This window comes from Arachis ipaensis, chromosome B1 (assembly GCF_059453495.1).
Source record: "Arachis ipaensis isolate K30076 ecotype BB chromosome B1, ASM5945349v1, whole genome shotgun sequence".
Classification (NCBI taxonomy): domain Eukaryota; kingdom Viridiplantae; phylum Streptophyta; class Magnoliopsida; order Fabales; family Fabaceae; genus Arachis; species Arachis ipaensis.
The window spans coordinates 125,419,375-125,440,466 of record NC_142436.1 but is presented as its reverse complement, the minus strand read 5'-3'; the positions used below and the strand labels follow the sequence as shown (position 1 = coordinate 125,440,466).

Here is a 21,092-nt window from a genome sequence, read left to right as displayed (position 1 = left end):
GTAAACTTGTAAGAAGATAGCTCGTGAAAGCAGGGAACATAGAATCAAGCATTGAACCCTCACTGGTAGTGTATATCACTCTAATCTCTCAAGTGTCTAGGGTTAATCACTCTACTCTTCTCTAACCATGCTTTCTAAACTTTGTTCTTCATCTAACCAATCAACAAAAAATTAGTGTATCAATGCAAATATCATGAGGTCTTTTCAAGGTTGTAATGGGGCTAAGGTAAAGGTGAGGGTATATATATGGCTAAGTGAGCTATAAATTGAATCTTTGATTATCCTAAGTTCTCACCTATATACATACTCTATATACTTTTAAATTCATACCTTGCTACCCAAAATTCCCTCTTTTGCATATTTCACTTACTCATGCATCAACATTTCTCTTAACTTGTATCACACATGCATTGATTTTTTTTTATTAACTTAACATTGGGGTAATTTTGTCCCCTTATTTATTTATTTATTGAATTTCTTTTTTTGGATTTTTTTCTCTTTTTTTTAAAAAAGAAAAATAAACATAACTTATCAATGCACATGGATTTTTAATTTTTCTGGTCTCACATGAGTAGGTACCCAAATTTTCAATATTTTATCAAAGTAGAAACATAACACATTCCCTTATTAACCCATGTTCCCACAGTTTCCCCACACTTAATTGTTACACAATCCTTATCTTAAACTAACCAAAGATTCAATTGGGATATTTAATTGTTTTTCTGCTTAAGGCTAGTGATGTGGTTATAGAACAGAATAAATAGGGATAAAAAGGCTCAAGGTGGCTAATAAGGGTGATGTAAAAGATAGGCTTATTTGGGATAAGTGAGCTAATAACAAATAATGGCCTCAATCATATGCAAGCATGTAAATACACTAAATAGTGGACATATAGAATGGAACAAAGTAAAGATTGCAATCATAGAGAAGAAAACACATAAGAAAAAATATTATGGTTAAATAGTGTAACCATGTAATTAAGCTCAAATCTCACGGGGTTGTGTGTTCTTAGCTTTTTAAACTATATTCCAAATACAACTTCAAACAAATTTAACAAAAAAAATTTCAATTTAAATTAGTGAAATACTATAAAAATTTTTTGAAAAAGAAAATATTACTTCAACCAAGTGGTAAAATATGCACAAAATCAAATAAACATGCAATCAAACATGTAAATGCAATAATAAACTAATAAAGAAAATAAGACATTGGTGTTGAGAAGGAAATAACTAACCCATGGAAGTCGGTATCGACCTCCCCACACTTAAAGATTGCACTGTCCTCGGTGCATGCTGAGATGTACAAGTGGACGAGTTGCTACAACTGACGCTTGTAGATAGAGGCATCTTAGCTGGAGGTCTCTTGGTTCTTCTCCGTGTCGGTGTCTTGTCAGTGGCCTTCTCTTTTCCTTTCTTGGTACCCATGCCTAAGGAAGAAGAAAAAGGAAGAGTGTAAAATATAGAAAACTAAGACCGGAAGGGATGAAATTCCAAGTGATAAGGAATGCCAAAGGAAAGATGATAGCCCAACTACATGGTAGCTACAACATGTAGGGAAGACAACGATAAAGATCAAAAAGGGCAATTCAAAATAATTAGATGCAAGAGGATAAAAACATGCAAATAATAGGCATGAGAAGCATAGCTCAAGCATCAAGTAATAAATGTGCCAAATTAAAGAGCATATGTAATGATGACAATTGTGAATGATAATCCCAAATACATGTGGAGCACAAGTGTTGTGAAAAAGAGGTATGCAAGTGAAAGAGTAAAATAAGATAAGATTCAAAATGCCATAAAAGCTTTTTCACAAACACTGGGTGTGCAAGTTAAAATAGAGATAAAATTAATGTAATCTAAATGTATATGAGAGCCATATGTAAATGTCAATTGTCAAATCTCTCCTCAGAATAGCCACAGGCTCAAGTAAAATAAGGTACTATCCAAATAAAACTCCAACACCAACATAAAAATGCATGAAAAAGGATTGAAAAAGAAACCAAAAGGAATTAAGCTAAGATGAAATTGAGAAGAAAAAAGAACAAATAAATGCATTAAATTAAAGGGATAGAAGAGTAGAGGGGGAGAAGAAAAGAAAGAAAGAAGAAAGAAGAAGAAAGAAATTAGGATTTGGGGAAGAAAAGATAAGATATCTTGGCTGATCTGGATAAGTTGTGCGTCGCATATGACGCAGACGCGTGGGGCACGCGGTCGCATGACTTGATTTAAGCGAATGGCGCGAGGGCAGCCATGCGTTCGCGCAACTCTCTGTATCAAACCCATTTTGCCAAAAATTTGGGGTGACGTGATCGCGTGGTTGACGCGATCGCGTGAATGGCCTTTCTTTTAAAAATGATGCGGACGCATGGGGCACGCGTTTTCGCGTGGTAGGGCTTGTGCTTCTAGCATGGTTCCAGTCCCGCTCCATCATAACTTATTGCCATACACCCATTTACGTCGATTTCACAGGGCCACGCGTTCGCGTGGGTGACGCGGACGCGTGGGCATGTTTGTGCCTAAGGCACACCTCCAGCCACGCTTTCGTGTGACTCTCTGTCTAATTCTCTTTTCTTCATGATGCACCTATGATGCGGTCGCATCAGCGACGCCTACGCATCACGTGCGTGCTTTTTTTTATGCAGATGCAGATGCAAATGCAGACTATATGCATGAACACTAAGAAAAATAGAATAAAATAAAACTAAGAATAAAACAAAATAAAATAAAACTAAGACTGAAAAAGAATGATCATACCATGGTGGGTTGTCTCCCACCTAGCACTTTTAGTTATAGTCCTTAAGTTGGACATTTGGAGAGCTCCTTGTCATGGTGGCTTGTGCTTGAACTCATCTTGAAACTTCCACCAATGCTTGGACTTCCAATAAGCTCTATCAATACCAAGTAAATTCTTCAAGCTTTGATGGAGTTCTTCACAAGCTTTGAGCTCCCAAATTTGATCCTCATATATTCCTGGATCCTAAATCTTGTTTCTATACCCGTCTTCAAGTGGATCATGATGATTCCATCCGGGTGGTAAGCAATCCGAATTCTCACTAAGGCATCCAAACAGCTTCCTAGACCCATTCAATCGAGCTCGCTTCCTATACCCATTCAATCGAGCTCTACACCAATACTTGCACTTCAACTTGGAGTGTGCAACCGTATTGAACCTTACAGGGCAACTCCTACCACTAACCACTTTCCTCTTACTCTTAATGCCACAAAGAGCTCTAAGTTGACCATCTGTCTCAAGTAAACCATATTCAAGTGGGATGAGAAAGCTAAGGGATATGAATTTTACCCACTTGAATGTTGTGAAGGATGATGGTAACTTAGGCGGAGAGGTCTCCAACAACTTTGGCAAGGTGATTTCAAGCTCCACTCCCTTGTGCTCTTCTTTGATAACTTCCACCTCTTTGGAAGCTTCTTCAGTTTTAACCTCGTCCTCTTGGTAGCTTTCCTCCAATTCAATCTCTTCTTTATTGCTCACCAAGGGCATAGGAGGTTGTGTTTCTTCTTCTTTAATCTCCATCTCTTGATCAACCTCTTCCAAGTCTTCAACCACTTTTTCCTCTTTAATAATTGCTGCTTTGTTCAGTTGTTTTAGTATAAAATCGTACTCATCCTTGATGATTTCCTTTCCATGACAGCTCCTTTCAACTATTCCTTCATCTTCAAGGGTCTCTCCTACCTTCACCCTTTGGGCCACCTCTTGCTCTAAGACAAGATCAGGCTCCTCCTTCACTAATTCTTCAACCACTCCTTCGACTTCAAGGGTCTCCACTACCTTCATCTGTATGGCCTCATCTAGCTTCTTATGAAGTATGGATTTGCGAAAATGATTCCTTCTTTCTTATTCCATATCAATAGCATAACTGGGATCATCTTGCTCTTGGATTGATGGATGTGGGTGCTCTTCCATGGAGGGTGGTGATGGGATGAAAAGATTATTATGTGGTTGAAAAGGAAGCGCACTAAAGTTTGAGGGTTGAATATTAGAGGTAGAGGGTTGGTTCATGCGGGATATAAGATTTTGGAGTGTAGAGGTGAGGCCAATGATGTTAGAGATGAGTGTATTGTTATCCAATGGAGGTTGTGAATATTGAGGTGGTGGTTCTGGGTGTGGTTCATATGGTGGTTGGTGTGGTTGATGTGGGTTAGGGTCATATAAGGGTGTTTGGTGGTAAGGTGCTTGTGAGTATGGTGGTTCAAAGGTACGTTGGGGAGGCAGTTCATAAGCATATGGAGGGGCTTGTTGGTAATTACAAGGGGGTCCACCATATCTATTGGCTTGGTATGCATCACAGAATGGTTGTTGGTTATAGCGCATTGGAGGGGGTTGTTGCCAAGAGGGTTGGTACTTTTTTTATCAGCTGCTAATGTAATTTTTTATCAGCTAACTTGTTGCTAATGTAATTTTTGGACCCAACTGTATTAGCAGCTAACTTTTTTATCTTCAAATCTTGAAGGTACTTTTCTTCTTGTTTTCATATTTTGAAAATGTTGAATAATTGTTTCATTAACAACTTTTGAAATACTATATTCTAACCAATTGCCAAATTCATTAAATCAATCAACATTAAATCTACGAAGAGAAGTCCTAAAATATGTTTGTGGAAAATCATGTTTTGTTGGTTGACATGGACCTTTTTGCAAATAAGCTCGTCTAACTTCATCTCTGTCATTTAGATCATAATTTAAAATTTTGGGTTATTGTCCAGGATCAGCTACTAGACTTTTTACATTAAATTCTAAGAACTTTTTATTAGAAGAAACTAATGGAGTGACTTAAGATTTTAGTGGTAGCTTTTTTTTAAAATATTTTTTATTACTATTTCTAAAAATAAAAAAAACATATATTCTAAATTAGTAAATTGATCAATTGACTTTAGAAATTTATATGCAACATAATTACATATAATAAAATAGAATGAAAGATAAACAAATAAATAATAAGGATCACTAAATTGAGAATAAAAAATTATATTAATACCTAAACTATAATTGCTTGAATTAAAATTTGCAATTAAAAATATCAAAAAAAGAAACAATGAAATTGAAAGATACGTAGAGTCATAGAGTGCTATATAAAAAAAATAGAGAATTAAAATTTACCTTTTGATGAAGGGAAGATAACCACTAGATAAGGAATAGAAAAAGAAGGTTAAAAATATAAAACTAAGAAGAGGGTTTAAGAGAATAAAGGAGTGGTGACTGCTGAGATTTGAGAATGGGAGAAGACTAAATTTGATTAGGTTAACTAATAGTCAAAATGATAGAAAGATAAAATGGGTTTTGGACTTTAAATAATTGGACTTAGTTTATTTGTAGTAAGTCATTTAAAATTTAAAATGGGGACATATTATTGAAAGAACTGAAGATTGATGGTTTAGAAGTTATAGTAAACTCTCGTTACAAGTATAGTTACTAAACCAAGCAATCAACCTTTCTTACAAACGTTTTGGTTGTCACAAGTAACAAACCCCTAAATAAATTGATAACTGAAGTATTTAAACCTCGGGTCATCTTCTAAAGGAACTGCAGGGAAGTATGTTTTTATTATTGGTTATGAAGATTGTAAATTGGGGTTTTTAACATGAGGAACAAGTAATTTAAATTGCAATTGAAATAAGTAAAAGACTGTAAAATAAATAAATAACTGTAAAATAAACTTTTGGCAAGGTATGAGAAATTAGAAGTCCTATCCTAGTTATCCTTATCAATGTTGATGAAGATTGAATCTTAATTCCACTCAGTTAGTCTTTACTTAAAGTAAAGAAAAGTCAAGTGACTAATTAGTTTGATCTTCAAATCCTAGTTAATCCCTAAGGAAAGATTGGGATTATTGAAGTTCAATTCAATTAGCAAAGATAACAATTATCAATCATGTTTGAGTTTGATAACTCCTGAGTTACTGATTTCTTAACCAAGACCAAAAAGGGAAAAGTAAATCTACTGGAATAAAAATGCCTTTAGATGGGAAGCAACAGTAATATAGATTAAAGAAAGCAATAATAAACTGAAATACCTCAATAACATTAAATTCAAAGAGTAATCTGTAACATAGAAGAGTTCATAAATTAAATCGAAAATAAATAAAAGGGAATGTTGAACCTGATAGAAAGAGATAATCCTGAAAGCGAATAAAATTCTAAATCTAAATCCTAAAAGAGAGAGGAGAGAACCTCTCCCTCAAAACTACATCTAAATCATGAATACTAACTAATTGGAGACTCTCCTCTAAATGGATGCATATGCGGACGCTTAAGGCGCGCGATCGCGTCAAGCACGCGGTCGCGTCACTGCCATTTTGCGCTGGCACGCAGTCGCGTCGTCCATGCGATCGCGTCACTGCCAGTTTTTTCAAAAACTCCATTTTGTGCTTTCCTTCCATTTTTGTATGTTTCCTTTCCATCCTTTAAGTCATTCCTGCCTTAGAAGATCTGAAACTACTCAACACACGAATCACGGCATTAAATGGAAGTAAAGGGTAATTAAAATAATTACTTTTAAAACATAAGAAACATGTTTTTCACATACATCACATAATAAGGAAGAGAAAGTAAAACCATGCAATTTATATGAATAAGTGAGTGAAGGATTGAATAAATCACTTAAATTAGGCACAAAATATATCATAAAATATGGGTTTATCAATTATATATGTATATTTTTTTAAAAAAAAATTAAAATGAGAGTGGGGGCAAGTGCCCCCTCATTGCACTATATAGGTCCGTCCTTGCCAACAATGCACTAAGGCACCTCTCTCGCAATGAAGTAAAATGGTAACGAGTTTCAGTTTATGGTGCCTGGAACCACAAACGAAAATGAATTCACACATGCGAAGCTCACCTCCTCATATGTATTTCGTATAATCTCACCGTTGTGGTAAACTACTATATTTGCAGTACCCTCTATCGCACCAACAATGCACTAAGGCACCTCTCTCGCAATGAAATAAAATGGTAACGCGCTTCGGTTTTTATAGCCAGAGGACTGATGCGTGAGCATCATTGATGTCTTTTCTATGTGATTTATATGGTATTCCGCTGATTTATTAGAGGATTTTAGTAGATTATCCCCCATTTGATGCTACTTTGAGTTTTGTGGCTTTTGATTGATTTCAGATAGCATTCGGATGAAGATCTGATGAAAAGTGCATGAAGAAGTAGAGGAGCATCATGCGTACGTATCACTGGAGTAGTAAAGGGAGTCATGTGTACACATGTGCTGAGCGTACGCACGTTTGCAAGAGCTTAACAAGCCAATTCCATTCTGGACACCTAGCACTAAATTCCTAGCCACCAGTGTTTAGCACTGAGAGACTTATTTTACGTGCAAGGCCATTTTGCTTGGTTGGCGCTAAATGCCCAGTCACCGGCGTTTAGTGCCGGTAGCATGCACACAAATGGGGACCACGCGAGCACAATGCATCAACGGAAGGTTTCAAGATTTGATTTCAAATCAAATAACAATTAGAAAAGATTTGTTAGGTTTTATTTAAGTTTCAAATCAATTTTAATTAAGACTATAAATAGGATTGAGATTCGTCCTTGCGGGGATTTCTCTCCTCCTAATTTTTATTTCGCACTTTTACACTTTTCTCTGCTAGGGTTTTCTACACTATGAGCAACTAAACCTCCATTGTTAAGGTTAGGAACTCTATTTCCTTTAATGGATTAATAATTATTTGTTCTTCTACTCTTGATTAATGCATTGATTATTGTTTAAGAATTGGTTTCATTCTTCATCCTAAGGATTAATGATTATTGGAAAATAACTCTAATCTAACTTGAGTTCTATTTGAATCTTAAAAAAGTTATATTATTAGAATTACAGCTTGAAACCAATTTCTCACAACTCCTTAATTATCTGGACTTAATGTGGTACGTGACATATAACTGCATCATGCTTTTGGGTTCTTAGGGTTTTTATGGCTTATAAATCAGAATTTAAACTTAACCCTCTAATACAATTGAGTGATCAACGAATTGACGGTCGGTTGGATTAGAGGAGATTGGATTGCCTAGGAATAGAAATTTAATCACTTGGAGTTTGCTATAAACTTAATCATTGCATGATCAAGGTAGTTGACATTGAATATTAATCCGGACATTTAAACATCTCCGAAGCCTTAACTCCATTCTCATATTGTTTTCTCAACCATTTACTATTCGCTTTTCTTAGTTTATTACTTTTTGTGCTATTTGACAATCAAAACTCTGAATTTAATTTGTCTAACTAGAATAGCTAATCAACCATTGCTTGCTTAGTCCATTAATCCTTGTGGGATCAACACTCACTCACCGTGAATTATTACTTGGTACAACCCGATGCACTTGTCGGTAAGTTGTAGATTGTAAATTCCGCACCAAGGACCCACCTCACAGGTTACATGTTGAAATCGCATTCAATCAACAATTGACACGTGTACAACATGCACTATGCGTGTTGCTTGGATGCTCGCCACGTGTTCAACATGCAGGGTGCGTGTTGCCCCTGATCCTTACACGCGTCCACCATGCTTCCTACGTGGTAACTCAGCACGTATCTTGCATGTTGGGCCTGCCCTACCTATAACGTTTACCCACCGATATATACACTAAAAGGCTCATTTCCAACAAAACACGTATTTTTTCATATAGAAAAAAATGGGCCTAAATTGTTAAGTATATTTTATTTAAAAAATTTATAAAAAATATAGAATAAACTATAATTTGTACCCATAAACTTTGTGAATACTGATAAAAGTACCCATAAAATAAAAAAACTAAGGTTGTACCCATGAAAGACGAATTTCATGTGACAAAAGTATCCAAACCCTAACTTTTTTTTTACTTTTTAATAAAATTTCCAAATTATCCCCACCCTTTATCTTCTCTCCTAAATTCCAAACCTTCACAACCCTCACCACCATTAACACCTTCCTGATTACTACTGCCTCCCCCTCTCCACAGAATCCCCTTTTCTTATAGTCGGTTATGCACTCTACTCCAGTCTCCTCACCATCATCAACAAGTACGCCATCACCCAATTCAACTACCCTGGCCTCTTAACCTTACTTTCGCTCTCGGCGTCTACCTTCTCGTAAAATTAGGGTTCCTCCACTACGACCCTTTCACTATCGACACTGCCAAACGCTTCTTCTCCGCCGCACTTGTCTTCTTCTCGCCATCTTCACCAACACCAACCTTCTCCACCACGCCAATGTTTCGATCTCTTATCCCTCTCCTCCTCATCCTTGTGGACACTATCTTCTGCCACTAGCCTTGCCCCCTCCAAGCTCACATTTTTCTCCCTCGTCGTTATCCTCATCGACACTGGGGTATATCGCACCACTGATTCTATTTTTACCCTCACTGTTTATTCTTGGACTTTTTCTTATCTTGTCACAATCACCACTGAAAAACTTTACATCCAGCCATGGTCATGAATCTAGGGTTGAACACTTGGGATTTTGTTTTGTGCAACAATTTGTTGTCTCTCACGATTGCATCCTTGTTCTGATTCTTTATCGGTGAGAATCTTAAAGTTTTCGATGCTCTGAGATCCGATTCCAGGTGGTTGTTTTATCCCAGTGCTCTTTTAATTATGCTTAGTTACTTATAGCTGAGCTCACAACTACTCAAAAAAATTTTTAACAAAAAAAAAGATTATAATAATAAAGGGTGATGATAATAATGCTGGTAGTGGTGACAATGGAGAGGAGGAGAGGCGGTAACGATAAAAAAAGATGTTGATGGTGGTGAGGGTTATGTGAAAGTTTAGAATTTAAAATAAAAAAATAAAATATGAAGATAATTTAAAAATTTTATTAAAAAATTAATAAAATATTAAAGTTTAAATATTTTTATCATACAGAATCAATCTTTTATAAATATTTATAAAATTTATGGGTATAAATAATAGTTTATTCAAATTTTATATATTTACGTTCATTACCCCGTGTATATATAGTAGTAAACTTGAAAATTGGAATCTGTGGGCCATTAAGTCACAATTTTAGTTTTCGTACTTGATTAATTCACGTTAGACTCGCGCAACTTGTGTTTCGTTGCCTTGTGTACCATTTTTTGGAGTACATTTTCCGAATGGAGTTTTAATGAAGGGATAACTCCATAGAAGAATTTTGAAGTGTCTCAAACGATCTGCAGCAAAACTACTCAAATAGTCAAATGTCATGATAAAACTGTTGGGAATAATACACAATTTTTCCTTGAAAAAATATTTTTTATAGAGAAATAAAATAGACACAATCACAATACAAGAATTTAACGTGAAAACTTTAATTATTGGAGAAAAAATCACAGCCGTTGTCAAATGACAACCAGAGAATATCACTATGTGAAAATTGTTACAACACATAGACTTCTTTCTCTCTAACACCGGCACCTCAGTACACCCACACTCTCAAAGCAAATATTTAACTACACCTCACAACACTCTCTAATCAAAGAGTATAGAGGAAAAGAAAAGTCAGATACAAGCTTTAAGTGTTTCCGACTGGTGCAAAAAATATGGAGAACTTAGCCTCATATTTATAGCCTAGGCCACCCACTCCATTTGCTATCCTAAGTAATGTGGGACTAATTCAACCAAATCCTAACAAAAACAAAATGGAGTTAAATCCTACTTTAATCTCATACAGTAACGAATTCAAAAATTTTAATAGTAGAGGCACAATATATATAAAATAATAATAATTTTTTGATTTCAGTATTTTATTAATTTTTATACTTTACTAATTTTTTAGTTAAATTCTTATAGTATAAAAGTTTATAATTAAATCATTATATTAGATAAAAAAGAATTTTAATTAGATCTTTGTAGTTGTTATATTTTAGAAAATATACACTAATTTTAAAATATTTTGTTTCTAAAATATTTATAATTTATCCTACATTATATTAAATATAAAAATAAATGTTAAAAAAATTAAAAAAAATCTAATTGTAGATTTTTATCTAATACAGTAACCTAACATAATTACAAACTTTTAAATTACAAGGACATAAGTAAAAATTTGATAAAATTATAAAAATTAATAGAAAAATTAAATCTAATGTTTATCATTATATTTTACTATTATAAAATATGATTAATTTTTAAAATATCTAACTAACAAATTAAAACACTAAAATAGTAATTTAAATAATAACATATATTTTAGAATTCAATTATTCTAAGTTTTATATTTTAAAAAAAATTAAATAATTTTTTCATTGTTAATATAATTAAATATCTCTCTTTATATATATGTTATTAAATAATTATTTAAAAATTTATCTCTCTTACGATTATAAAATTGACTCTTTATAATATTTATAAGTTAGAAATTAAAATTCTTTCAAGTGATGTAATTGTTACAATAAAATTAAAGCTAACTTTAAAAAAAGAAGCAGTCGTGAATAGACAATATTCTTTTAAGTCTCAAACTATTTTTAATAAAAAACATCAATTTTATTTAAATTCGAGAATTAATCATAAAAATATATATTTAAAATAAAATTTTTGAGTTAACTATCAAATACTAAAAATTGAATGAAAAAATTCTAATAGACCAAATTAATTAGTTTAATGGAGCTGAATAATTATTATTGTTATATACTACTCAATAAATTTTTAAACTGTATGAATATTTATCCTCACACCTTAATACATAAATTTGTCCCTGGTCTCTGAGTTTGGCAAGTGGCATCGATTTAGTCAGATTCCAATTGTTATAATTTGATCCCCTAAATTCAAAAAAATGCATCATATTAATTCTTCGTATATTTTTTCGTCACTAGAATTCAACACCCTTAGTGATGTGGCCTAATTCTTGCCACGTTAGACATAGCTAAACGGTCGTTTGAGATCTTTCCCGTACTTAAACGTTACATCCCTCTCTTTTAATCGCTCTGTCTTCTCCTACTCCACTGAGCTTCAATCAAAAAAAAAAAAAAAAAAATCTCTTCCATGAGTCAAACGCAGTAAAGATTGCCGAAAAATTGAGTGTTTGTGGTGACGTTTTGTTTATCACGAAGTGTTTATAGGCAAGCGTGGTGGCTGAGAACAGGCGAAATGGTTCTTCGTTTACTCATCGAGGTTAGTGACGAAAAAAATTTTTTTTTTTGGGATTTTTTTCGCAATGTATATATGTTATTGGATGATCCTTTTTTGTTTTGTTCACTTTGATTCTGATTTTTTTTAACCTGAGTCTCTATTAGGGTATGGTTTGGTTCTTCTAATGATGGGTGCAACTGTGCAAGAATTTTTATCTGGACTCTGTTTTTATTCTTAATCAATGAGATATTTTCTGGAAGATTTATGTGTGGCCTAATGATGGGTAGAACATTATTCTTTCTGCATTGTCTATTTAGGGTTCTGTGTTTTTTGTGAATATGCTACGAATTGTGTGTGAATGTCTCTGGATTAATTAATATGTTATGCTAATGGTACCTATAAACTTTCAATGATGCATATAGAGGTATTGATGGACATAATATTCCATCATGAAAATTTTTTTTAGAAAGATGAGAATGGAGCTGAGGGGTTTGCTACAAGAATGTGCAGGGTCAACCACACACTAAGATTTTTCTGACATGAATAAGATAAAGAAGCTCAATGAAAATGCATGGAATTACCTCAACAAATGGTTTAGGAAGTCTTGGACAAAGTCAACCTTCCGCTATAATGCAAAACTAGACAACATTTGTAACAATGCGTGCCAGGACTTTAATGTACGAATCAAAGAAACATGGGCCAAGTCAATCATCATTCTTCTAAAGAAGTAAGAATGTTTGTTATGAGATCCATAGCAAAAAATAAATTTAAGCATGCCAACCACATAGGGAGACTACCACCTGTAATTCAGAGTAGGTTGGATGAGATTAGAAAAGAATCAAAGAATTGGCTATCAATATGGACTGGAGATGATGTTTATGAGAAGTTTGAGGTCCATGAATACCTAACAAATATAGTGGTTGACTTGGTGAAGAACTATGTACCTGCCAAATCTAGATGCTAACAGATTATCTTTTTAATACAATGTTCACTATTATTAATTCATAAATAGCATTTTGTTTATAATAGCTTAGTTTAGTTTATTAACTAAACTCTCAATCTGTAGGGATACCATGTCATCATGTTTGTCCTACTCTGGCAATGGTCAATAAGAAGCCAGATGATTTTTCTTTCATACATCATATATTGCTTTCATTATCACACTAAATTCTATCTAAGCCTTCAAAAACATCATAGCAGCCACTGATATTACAAACACATCTAAAAGTAACAATTGAATGTATAATTTTTGAGTTCTCAATTCAGCTTCGGACAAAATTTAGCCTAACTTGGTCAACTCTTTTTTGTAGAATTTATACTTTCATTTTCACCTACCAGTTTTTATCCATTGGCAGCCCATACAAAAAATTCACACCACATCTTTCCAAACCTGCAACGATGCACAACTGAGAGGAAGAACAATGAGAAGAAGTAGAAGAAGATTGGAAAGAACGTTTTGTGGTTTAGGTTGTAAAAAGAAAAAAATGACCAAATTAGTACTATACTTTTAATCTATCTCAGCTAGCTGTTCACATGTCCCACGTGACAAGGGTTAGGCCACGTTATTAACGATGTTAAGTTCTGATTATGAAAAATATATTGGGAACTAATATGGTACACTTTTTTAAAATTGGGAGACAAAATTATAGCAATTGGTATCCTAGAACTAAATCGGTACATCTTGTAAATTTCAAGGACTAATGTGGGGCTTAACTCACCGAAATGGGAAGCCAAGCAAATTAAACAGTTGACAACTCTCTAAAGCTAGATTGGTTTACAAACCTTTAAAAAATAACTGAAAAAATATAAAAACAAAAACAAAAAGTATTATCTCAAACTCAACAGAGAACAGACTATCTTTTCCATTTCCTTTTGTGTGGTGGGGTTTTTTTTTGGGGTAGAAAATTTGTCCATTATTGTTTCCCTCCCTTTTAACTGTCTTCTTATTTTTCATAAGAACTTTATATATTTTAAGTACAATTTAACTAAAATATTAAATGTCTTTAAACATTAAAAGTACTCTCAGTAATTTAACTAAAAATTTAAAATTATATGTTTTTCACAAAAAAAATTAATTAATAATCTTAATATATATTATTATTTTAAAAACACATTTTTAAGACTTTTAACTAAATCCTTTAAAAATACCATCAGAAAAATGTGGCATTTTTAGCAAAATCCAATGAGGGAGGAGGGGGTCACATCTGTTACTACTTACTCGATACAGTAGTAACTGAGCAATGGGCTGGTAAATCATTTTCAACTCAACTCAACTCATTTCAAGATATGCTAAACTGATCCATCAAGGCATCAAACTTGACATAAAATTTTGACCTCAATAACTGAGTCCAATTTGATCTTAATTTATACTTGATTCTAACTCAAAAAGAGTATATTTATGTTAAACAAAACCATCTTTCTTCAAAAGGGAAGTCAACAATAGTAGAGGCTCTTACTTTCAATGGCCAAAAAAATAAACATTAAATTTCGCATAAGCCCATACGCAGGTTGAAAAGCACGTACACACTTTTGAAGATGGAAAATAACAGTCAACAGACACATTATGGACAGCTTATAAATCATGACGATAACAAACAAGTTTTAGATTTGGGTATTTGTAGTTGCATCATGCAAAATCTAAAGAGACCTATAATGTACAAATCACCCTCAAACGCCCAAAATGCAGCAAATGAAGAAATAAACCTCATCAAACACACCTACTATAAAGTCCCTATATAAATTTAACAATGTCAAATTTCATGATACATAAATCTCAAATAAGTTTCAAGTTCTTCTATGTTCAACTCTGAAAACCAATCGTTCCACAAATCACCTCCTCCATTCTGCTTGAATTACCTTTCCTGCAAGATGACCAAGCTAGTTAAAGGTATCATATTATAAGACAATGGCCAAAACAAAACATAACCAATTGAAGTAAAAGGACCTGTACTGTCTTGGAATCTGCAATATACAATAAGCTATTAAGACACAGAAAACTCTTTAACATATTTTTGCATCGAATGATTTGGTCAATTCCATGACAATTCAGTTAATAGTCATTTTAGAATCACCATATAGTAAAGAACTATAACATACCATTGCCGTCTCTAGAAGGTACAGGTTTGTTGCTTCCTTTGCCACCTGATTGGACTGGTCTCTGTGTCCTAGGTGACTGTGAGCTAATTTTGGTGTTAGTTGAAGATGGCAGAGAATGTCTCCGAGCAACATTGTTTCTCTCACTTCCATCGTGTCCTAATCGTGGGGATCCTTGAGCCCTCAACTTTGCCTTGGCAGATTCAGTTGCTGCCATGTAACTTGGTAAAGTTGGACTGTTCTGTAAACCATTCTCAGCACGCTCTTGCTTCACTACATTTGAGGCCTTTCTGTTCGGCTTCTGGTTTTCAGTTCCCACAGGATCTTCCTTGTGACTCAAATCTCCATTTGTTATGTGAGAATTTTCAACCTTGCAACTAGTCTCTGGTAAATCTTTTGGCTCTGTTTTCACTTCATCTTCAGCAATGTTTTCATCTTTACTTATAATCTCGGTCAAAGGCTTTGGTTGCACAACCACTTGATAATGGCTTGGCATATCAGACACCTCCTTACTAATATAATTTATAGCAGGTTCTGCATCGGGCACATTGGAAATGGTTAAAGTTGGTTCTTTGTTATTCTTCTCATCAGAACTAGTTATCCCTTGTTCCGAAACACCATGCACTGGGGTAAATGCCCCCTTTTCCAAATGTTGCTTTGGGGCCTCGGGTTCTACTTCTGGGACAACAGCATTCTCAACAACTGGGTTGTGAACCTTTCTCAAGTTACGCTTTACCTTTTCAAGCTCACTTTGTGGGTTTTCCTGCAGAGTATCTGAGGGCTGGCTTGAAATTTTCCTCAAGCTTCGTTTTGGCTTCTCAAGTTCAGGATTTGCTTGCACTGGGGCAGGGTCAAAACTTGCAGCAGGAACCTTCCGGGTGGTACGTCTTGACTTGCTCAATGGAGCTTCTCCCACTGAAATAGTACCCTGCTTTCTCTGGTGCTTAGTGTCTCGAATTTTCTTTGGTTGGGGGACTGGTTTCCAAAAGTTAGTTGCTGACCAGCGCTCCAACCAGCTTAGAACTGAATTTGGATCTCCAGGAACATATTGCAAATGCAGGGCCATTATAGTAGTTGATGAAGCAAGACGCTGAAACAACATACCAACGTTTAACATGCTCAACATAATGGACATATCAAAAAGAAAATTGCAAGAGCTTAGAGTTACATGATGCAGCAACAGAAGACCCCTTTTTCAAATTTGAGATGAAGAAATATTGTTAATAAGAGATGGTACAAATAGAAACACATCACTTTAAGATAGGCAATCATATTTATCTTGATGATATGAATTCCTACAACTCGTACGTGATTACATCATGGGTAATCAGTACCTTTTACCCATCCAATCAGTACCGCGAAATGCTTTCCTTAAACAAATTAGTAGATAATAAGTAGCTCCCATTCAATTAGAGGTTAGGACCTACAGTCTGGTGTCAATAATTAATATTACAGAACCAAATACAATTATAGGCCATTCATCCTACAGTTGAATTCTAGTTTCAATCAAACTCTTGTCACGTTTACAATAAAAGATACATGCTACAATACAGTGTATCCACAATAAGTAAGCAAACTTTGAATAAAAAAAATTTATCATACATGGTACAATGTAAGTTACCTTTCGGATGAAAGCATTGGCTGACAGATTTGTAATTTTTGCAGGTACAGCAATTGGCTTGACAGGTTTGCCATCCTAAGGCACAAGTAGTTGAGAAGGAAATTGTTAGCAGTTAAATAAAATAGCATACTTGCAATCTTTCCCTTCTATCTCTACAGATTTAATACATAGAAACTTGAAGCTACCTAACAATACCTACAAATTTCACATATCCTTTGATAAATTAAATAGAGTTTGTCCACTCATTAATATTTGACCTTTAAGTAAGCGGGTTACAAAAGTTAGGTTGTTGAAGACAAACCCTAATAATGTATATGATAAACCAACTTCTAATTAAGAAAGAAAATGTAGCCTTTATTCTTGAATTAGTAAATAGTTCAAAATAATCCAATTTATTTGCCCAGTGAGTCCTCAATTTGGACGTTCAGCAGCCAAAAACTTCATATTTTAATGGAACCATTTAACTCTACTTTGACCAAGTTAACAAACCAAATCTCGGTTCCCAAAGTGCCCTCCTCAGTCATACAATTGCACACTTTACACCACAGGGGAAAAAAATCAGAAGAGCACGAATAGAAATATAAAAGATATGATAAGAATTTAGTTCTTGAACATTACCGGAGACTTCTCTTGGATTTCAAACCCAACAACAGACTGTCTGACTCTTCTGCCACGAACAAGTGCTTGTAACTTGACAATGCCATACATACAGCATAATGTAGCCACAGCTTGTCTCCTAACAAGGTGCCCACGAATAAGTGCTTGCAACCTTATTATGCCTTTTAGGGCCCTAAATGCCCTTCGTGCCTTCATGAAAGATGTTTCCGTTAGAAGACATAATATCAACTATGAAATACAACAATTTACAAGAACTCACACAATCAAACCCTGATCCATGACAACTCTTTCAAGTACATGTTTTTCAATTATTGGAGACAAGCAGCAGAAAACTAAAGACAGCAACAAATATTTTTATGAAATATGGAATTCTGCCACGAGTGTCACAACAATGGGAACCAGGGAGCATTGGACTCCATGAAAGATACAGTTAAGAATTATTGAAATATGAAGAAAGTAATTATAACTTTTATTTTACAGACCATAAACGTAAGAGTGACATTAAATTGACAACTAAACCTGACTGCGTTTCAGATCAAAAGGGAGGACGAAGACATTAACAAGTTCTATGGATTCTAACAGTAACTAAATGAGTCACTTACCAAGTAACCCCTGAAAGCAGCCTGTGCCTTTGTTGCTGCTTCCTCCAGCTTTATTTTCTCTGGATCAGGTGGTGAATCTTGGAGAACAGATCCCACTGTGTTTATTTCTTGATTTTCATTTAAAACAGTTTCTGACTCATTATTCTCCAGCACCAGCTCTTCCTCATTTTTGGCCACGGTATTGGGGGTTGGATCTAAAGACAAATCAGTTTCTGATACCTTGGAAGTCACCACTCCTTCCTTTTGATTAACAAGCTTCTGAATGAAATTATAGGAATCTAAATCAGGAGTCTCATTACAAAGGAGAAAGCTAATATCAAAATAGATCACTTTTCTTGAGAAAATTAAGTGAAACAATGATACTTTTCAAAAAATACGCAATAGCCATGATTCCTAGTTTCCATTCCTATGCATAATCCTAACATAAAATATAGACAAGGTGCTGTATTAACTATTGTTTTAAGTTTTAACTATCATACTATTACCTCTCTTCCTTTTGAAATATTTGATTTCGATGACTTCTTCCCAAACAATACAGTTTTGATCCATTTTCCTGGTGACTTCCCCATTGTAAGACCAGGGCCTGTAAAGAGGCAAAAAAAGTGAACCTGGACTTTAAATTGATCCTCCTGATAATAACTTCACATAATCATATTAAAACTCAAACAAATTAAGCAACACAGAAAAAAAAAAAAAAAAAAAAAACTTCATCCAGAAGAAATCAAGAAAGATGCCAGCTTAACAAGATCACCAAATTCAGTGACTTTAGTTAGTTCACTTAAAAAGTGCAGTCAACTGATAGTCCCTTTAGGTGGCGAAGCATATATAGGAACTGGGAGGGTAAAAATCCAAAATGTAAAAAAACCCTGCAAAATGTTATACTTCAAGAAGTAGAGCTCATTAAATTCATAAGATTAATAAATGCCTTATGAGAAATATCAAATAGACAAATTTTATAAAGGAACACTATTTGCACGATTGCATCCATTTATCAAAGTATATCTGATGATGGCATCTCATTTAATTTAAAATTATGCTAAGAAGGTAACTTCTATACTAGAAGGTAACTTCTGGCTTAAGTGATCTTGGTAATAAATAAATAGTCTTTAATGAATGACATAACAAAGGAAAATAATGAATAATCAAAACACAAGAGAATAATTATTTTTGCTAATCCTACAAATCTCAACAACGTAAGACGATAATCACCTCAAAAGCAAAAGAAGACTTAGGCTACTAATAAGAGTTAAAAAAGAGTAAAGGCTTGCAGACCATGTACACAAGGAAATAATGGCGCAATCAGCTAAAAACACCAAAAAGAGACAACATCATGTACAATTAGTAACAACTAACAAGCATCTTTTTATCCTATGCAATAATACATCATCACCGCAAAGCAAAAAAGAAAACGCATCGTTTTTTTATTTTTCAAGTTTCGACATGATGCACCGTCACACATTAACTCTTCTAGTAATAACCTTCACCGAAAACACCTCTACCACAAATTTAAACAAAAAAAAGATAAAAGGAAAAAAAAAAGTGCCATCACCGACAGTCATAGCATAATGGAAATGAAATGATGAAACTATCAAACAAGTTTGCAAGTCGAATTCAGGTTCAATCTCCCAACCTCCCACAGCAACTTGACGGAATTTCCAAGCAGCAAATCATAAAAAAAATAAAAATAAAAATAGAAAATTCAACAAGGAATGCAACAACAACGGAGATTGGAGAATGTAAAATATGAAACGTGACAGACATCCAAAGAAATCGGTAGCTCAAAACAAAGTTGAAAATTCACAAAGAAAGTATATTGGAACAAACAAGATCTGAAGAAAGCAAGAGCTAACAGATATAGAACACTGCTTAATCCACAAGTTCACAAACCAGTGTGTGAAGTTGGAGCTGGCCAGAAAAAAAGAGTGAGATTAGATCTGAGTGTTTTACCTGACCAATGTGGAACCTCTTCACTTCAAATCTACCATCCCTGTCAACCACACACACAACCAACCAACCTATCAGATTACAAATATAAAAATTACTCAATTATTTTCTTCTCAAATTTTTTTATATATGAGGAAAATATTTAACATACACTGACGACTGGGGAGAGAGAGAAAGAAAGAGAGTGAGGGAGAGAGGTTGATCCTAATTCCTAAAGCTGCATCAATTTTGTGGTTGCTTTGTTTGGTTGTTCTGTGAAGTGTGCTAGCTGGAAGACTGGAAAAAATTTGTTAAAAGAAAAAAAAAAACTGGAGATAAAAAGATTGGATAATTTGTGGGGAGGAGTATGTGTGTTTCACGCTCACGCGACAATCTTGCTCCTTACCGTTCGATGCGATGACTTGATTCGGGTTCTGAACGTTGATGTGAGATCCACGGTTTGATGGAAGGGTGAGTAGGAAAGCTAGTGGTAGATTCGATGGCACGTGAAAAGAAAGGAAGTGGGGGTGATTTTAAAATTTGGGGGGTGGTTTGTTTTTGGTAGTCGAGGGTGCAGTTACTTCAAAAGCAAGTGTTCCTTCCGGCTCCTTTAAAATCTTTATTCCAAAGCATTGCGAAATGACTGCATCACCGTCGGGACTTAATCTGGATAGCACGCGCGGCGGCACGTTTCCAGTGTTGAGAAATGTGAGCCGTTGATTCGGGAGGAGGATCAAGGAGGCAAACACTGGGCGCGTGGCGTTTGGTGTAGTGGTTTGCGTGGTGCATGCAATGGGAGCCACGCTGGCACGAGGGTCTCTCCTACCGCTCTCCCTCGTTATTGCGTCAGGACAAAGACAAACGCAGAGGATGTAAATATGTGTAATCAAGTGGTGCCATTCTATTGTAGTGTGTAGTGTGTACTGTTTATACTTTATAGCTTTCCTACTCTCCAGTCGGCACTTAACTTTGCTAAAATAGATTTTCTCAATTTCTTTTTAATTAAAAGAATAAAATATAATCTTTAATTTTTTTAATATTTTTTTATGTTTTTTATCTCACTTATAAAATATATAATAAAAAATCATATTTTATTATCTTAAGTAAAACAAAAAATTGAAAAGATCCATTCTGGCACTTGCTATTACTACTACTACACATCTACAACTTATTTATTTAACTACTTTTTAC

The 21,092-nt window shown here is 34.4% G+C and overlaps 1 protein-coding gene and 1 pseudogene across 2 annotated transcripts; one reads left to right on the top strand and one right to left on the bottom strand.

The window, feature by feature from the left end:
- Positions 1 to 1,722: 1,722 nt before the first annotated feature.
- On the top strand, positions 1,723 to 9,608 carry LOC148578260 (GDP-fucose transporter 1 pseudogene; annotated as a pseudogene).
- A 5,002-nt stretch (positions 9,609 to 14,610) lies between these two features.
- IQD31 (IQ-domain 31) lies at positions 14,611 to 20,495 on the bottom strand. Of its 2 annotated transcripts, XM_016337011.3 has the most exons (9): positions 20,308 to 20,495; positions 20,074 to 20,198; positions 19,926 to 19,965; positions 18,464 to 18,561; positions 17,979 to 18,236; positions 17,377 to 17,565; positions 16,759 to 16,833; positions 15,141 to 16,227; positions 14,611 to 14,905 (listed from the first exon to the last, which is right to left on the bottom strand). In XM_016337011.3, exons 4-9 carry the CDS (start codon positions 18,545 to 18,547, stop codon positions 14,874 to 14,876), a joined length of 1,725 nt encoding a protein of 574 aa, XP_016192497.1. In that variant the 5' UTR covers positions 18,548 to 18,561; positions 19,926 to 19,965; positions 20,074 to 20,198; positions 20,308 to 20,495; the 3' UTR covers positions 14,611 to 14,873. The 2 variants fall into 2 exon arrangements, with proteins under 2 accessions (XP_016192497.1, XP_016192504.1); XM_016337018.3 differs by lacking the exon at positions 20,308 to 20,495 and having other exon boundaries at positions 19,866 to 19,965; positions 20,074 to 20,204.
- Positions 20,496 to 21,092: the final 597 nt, after the last annotated feature.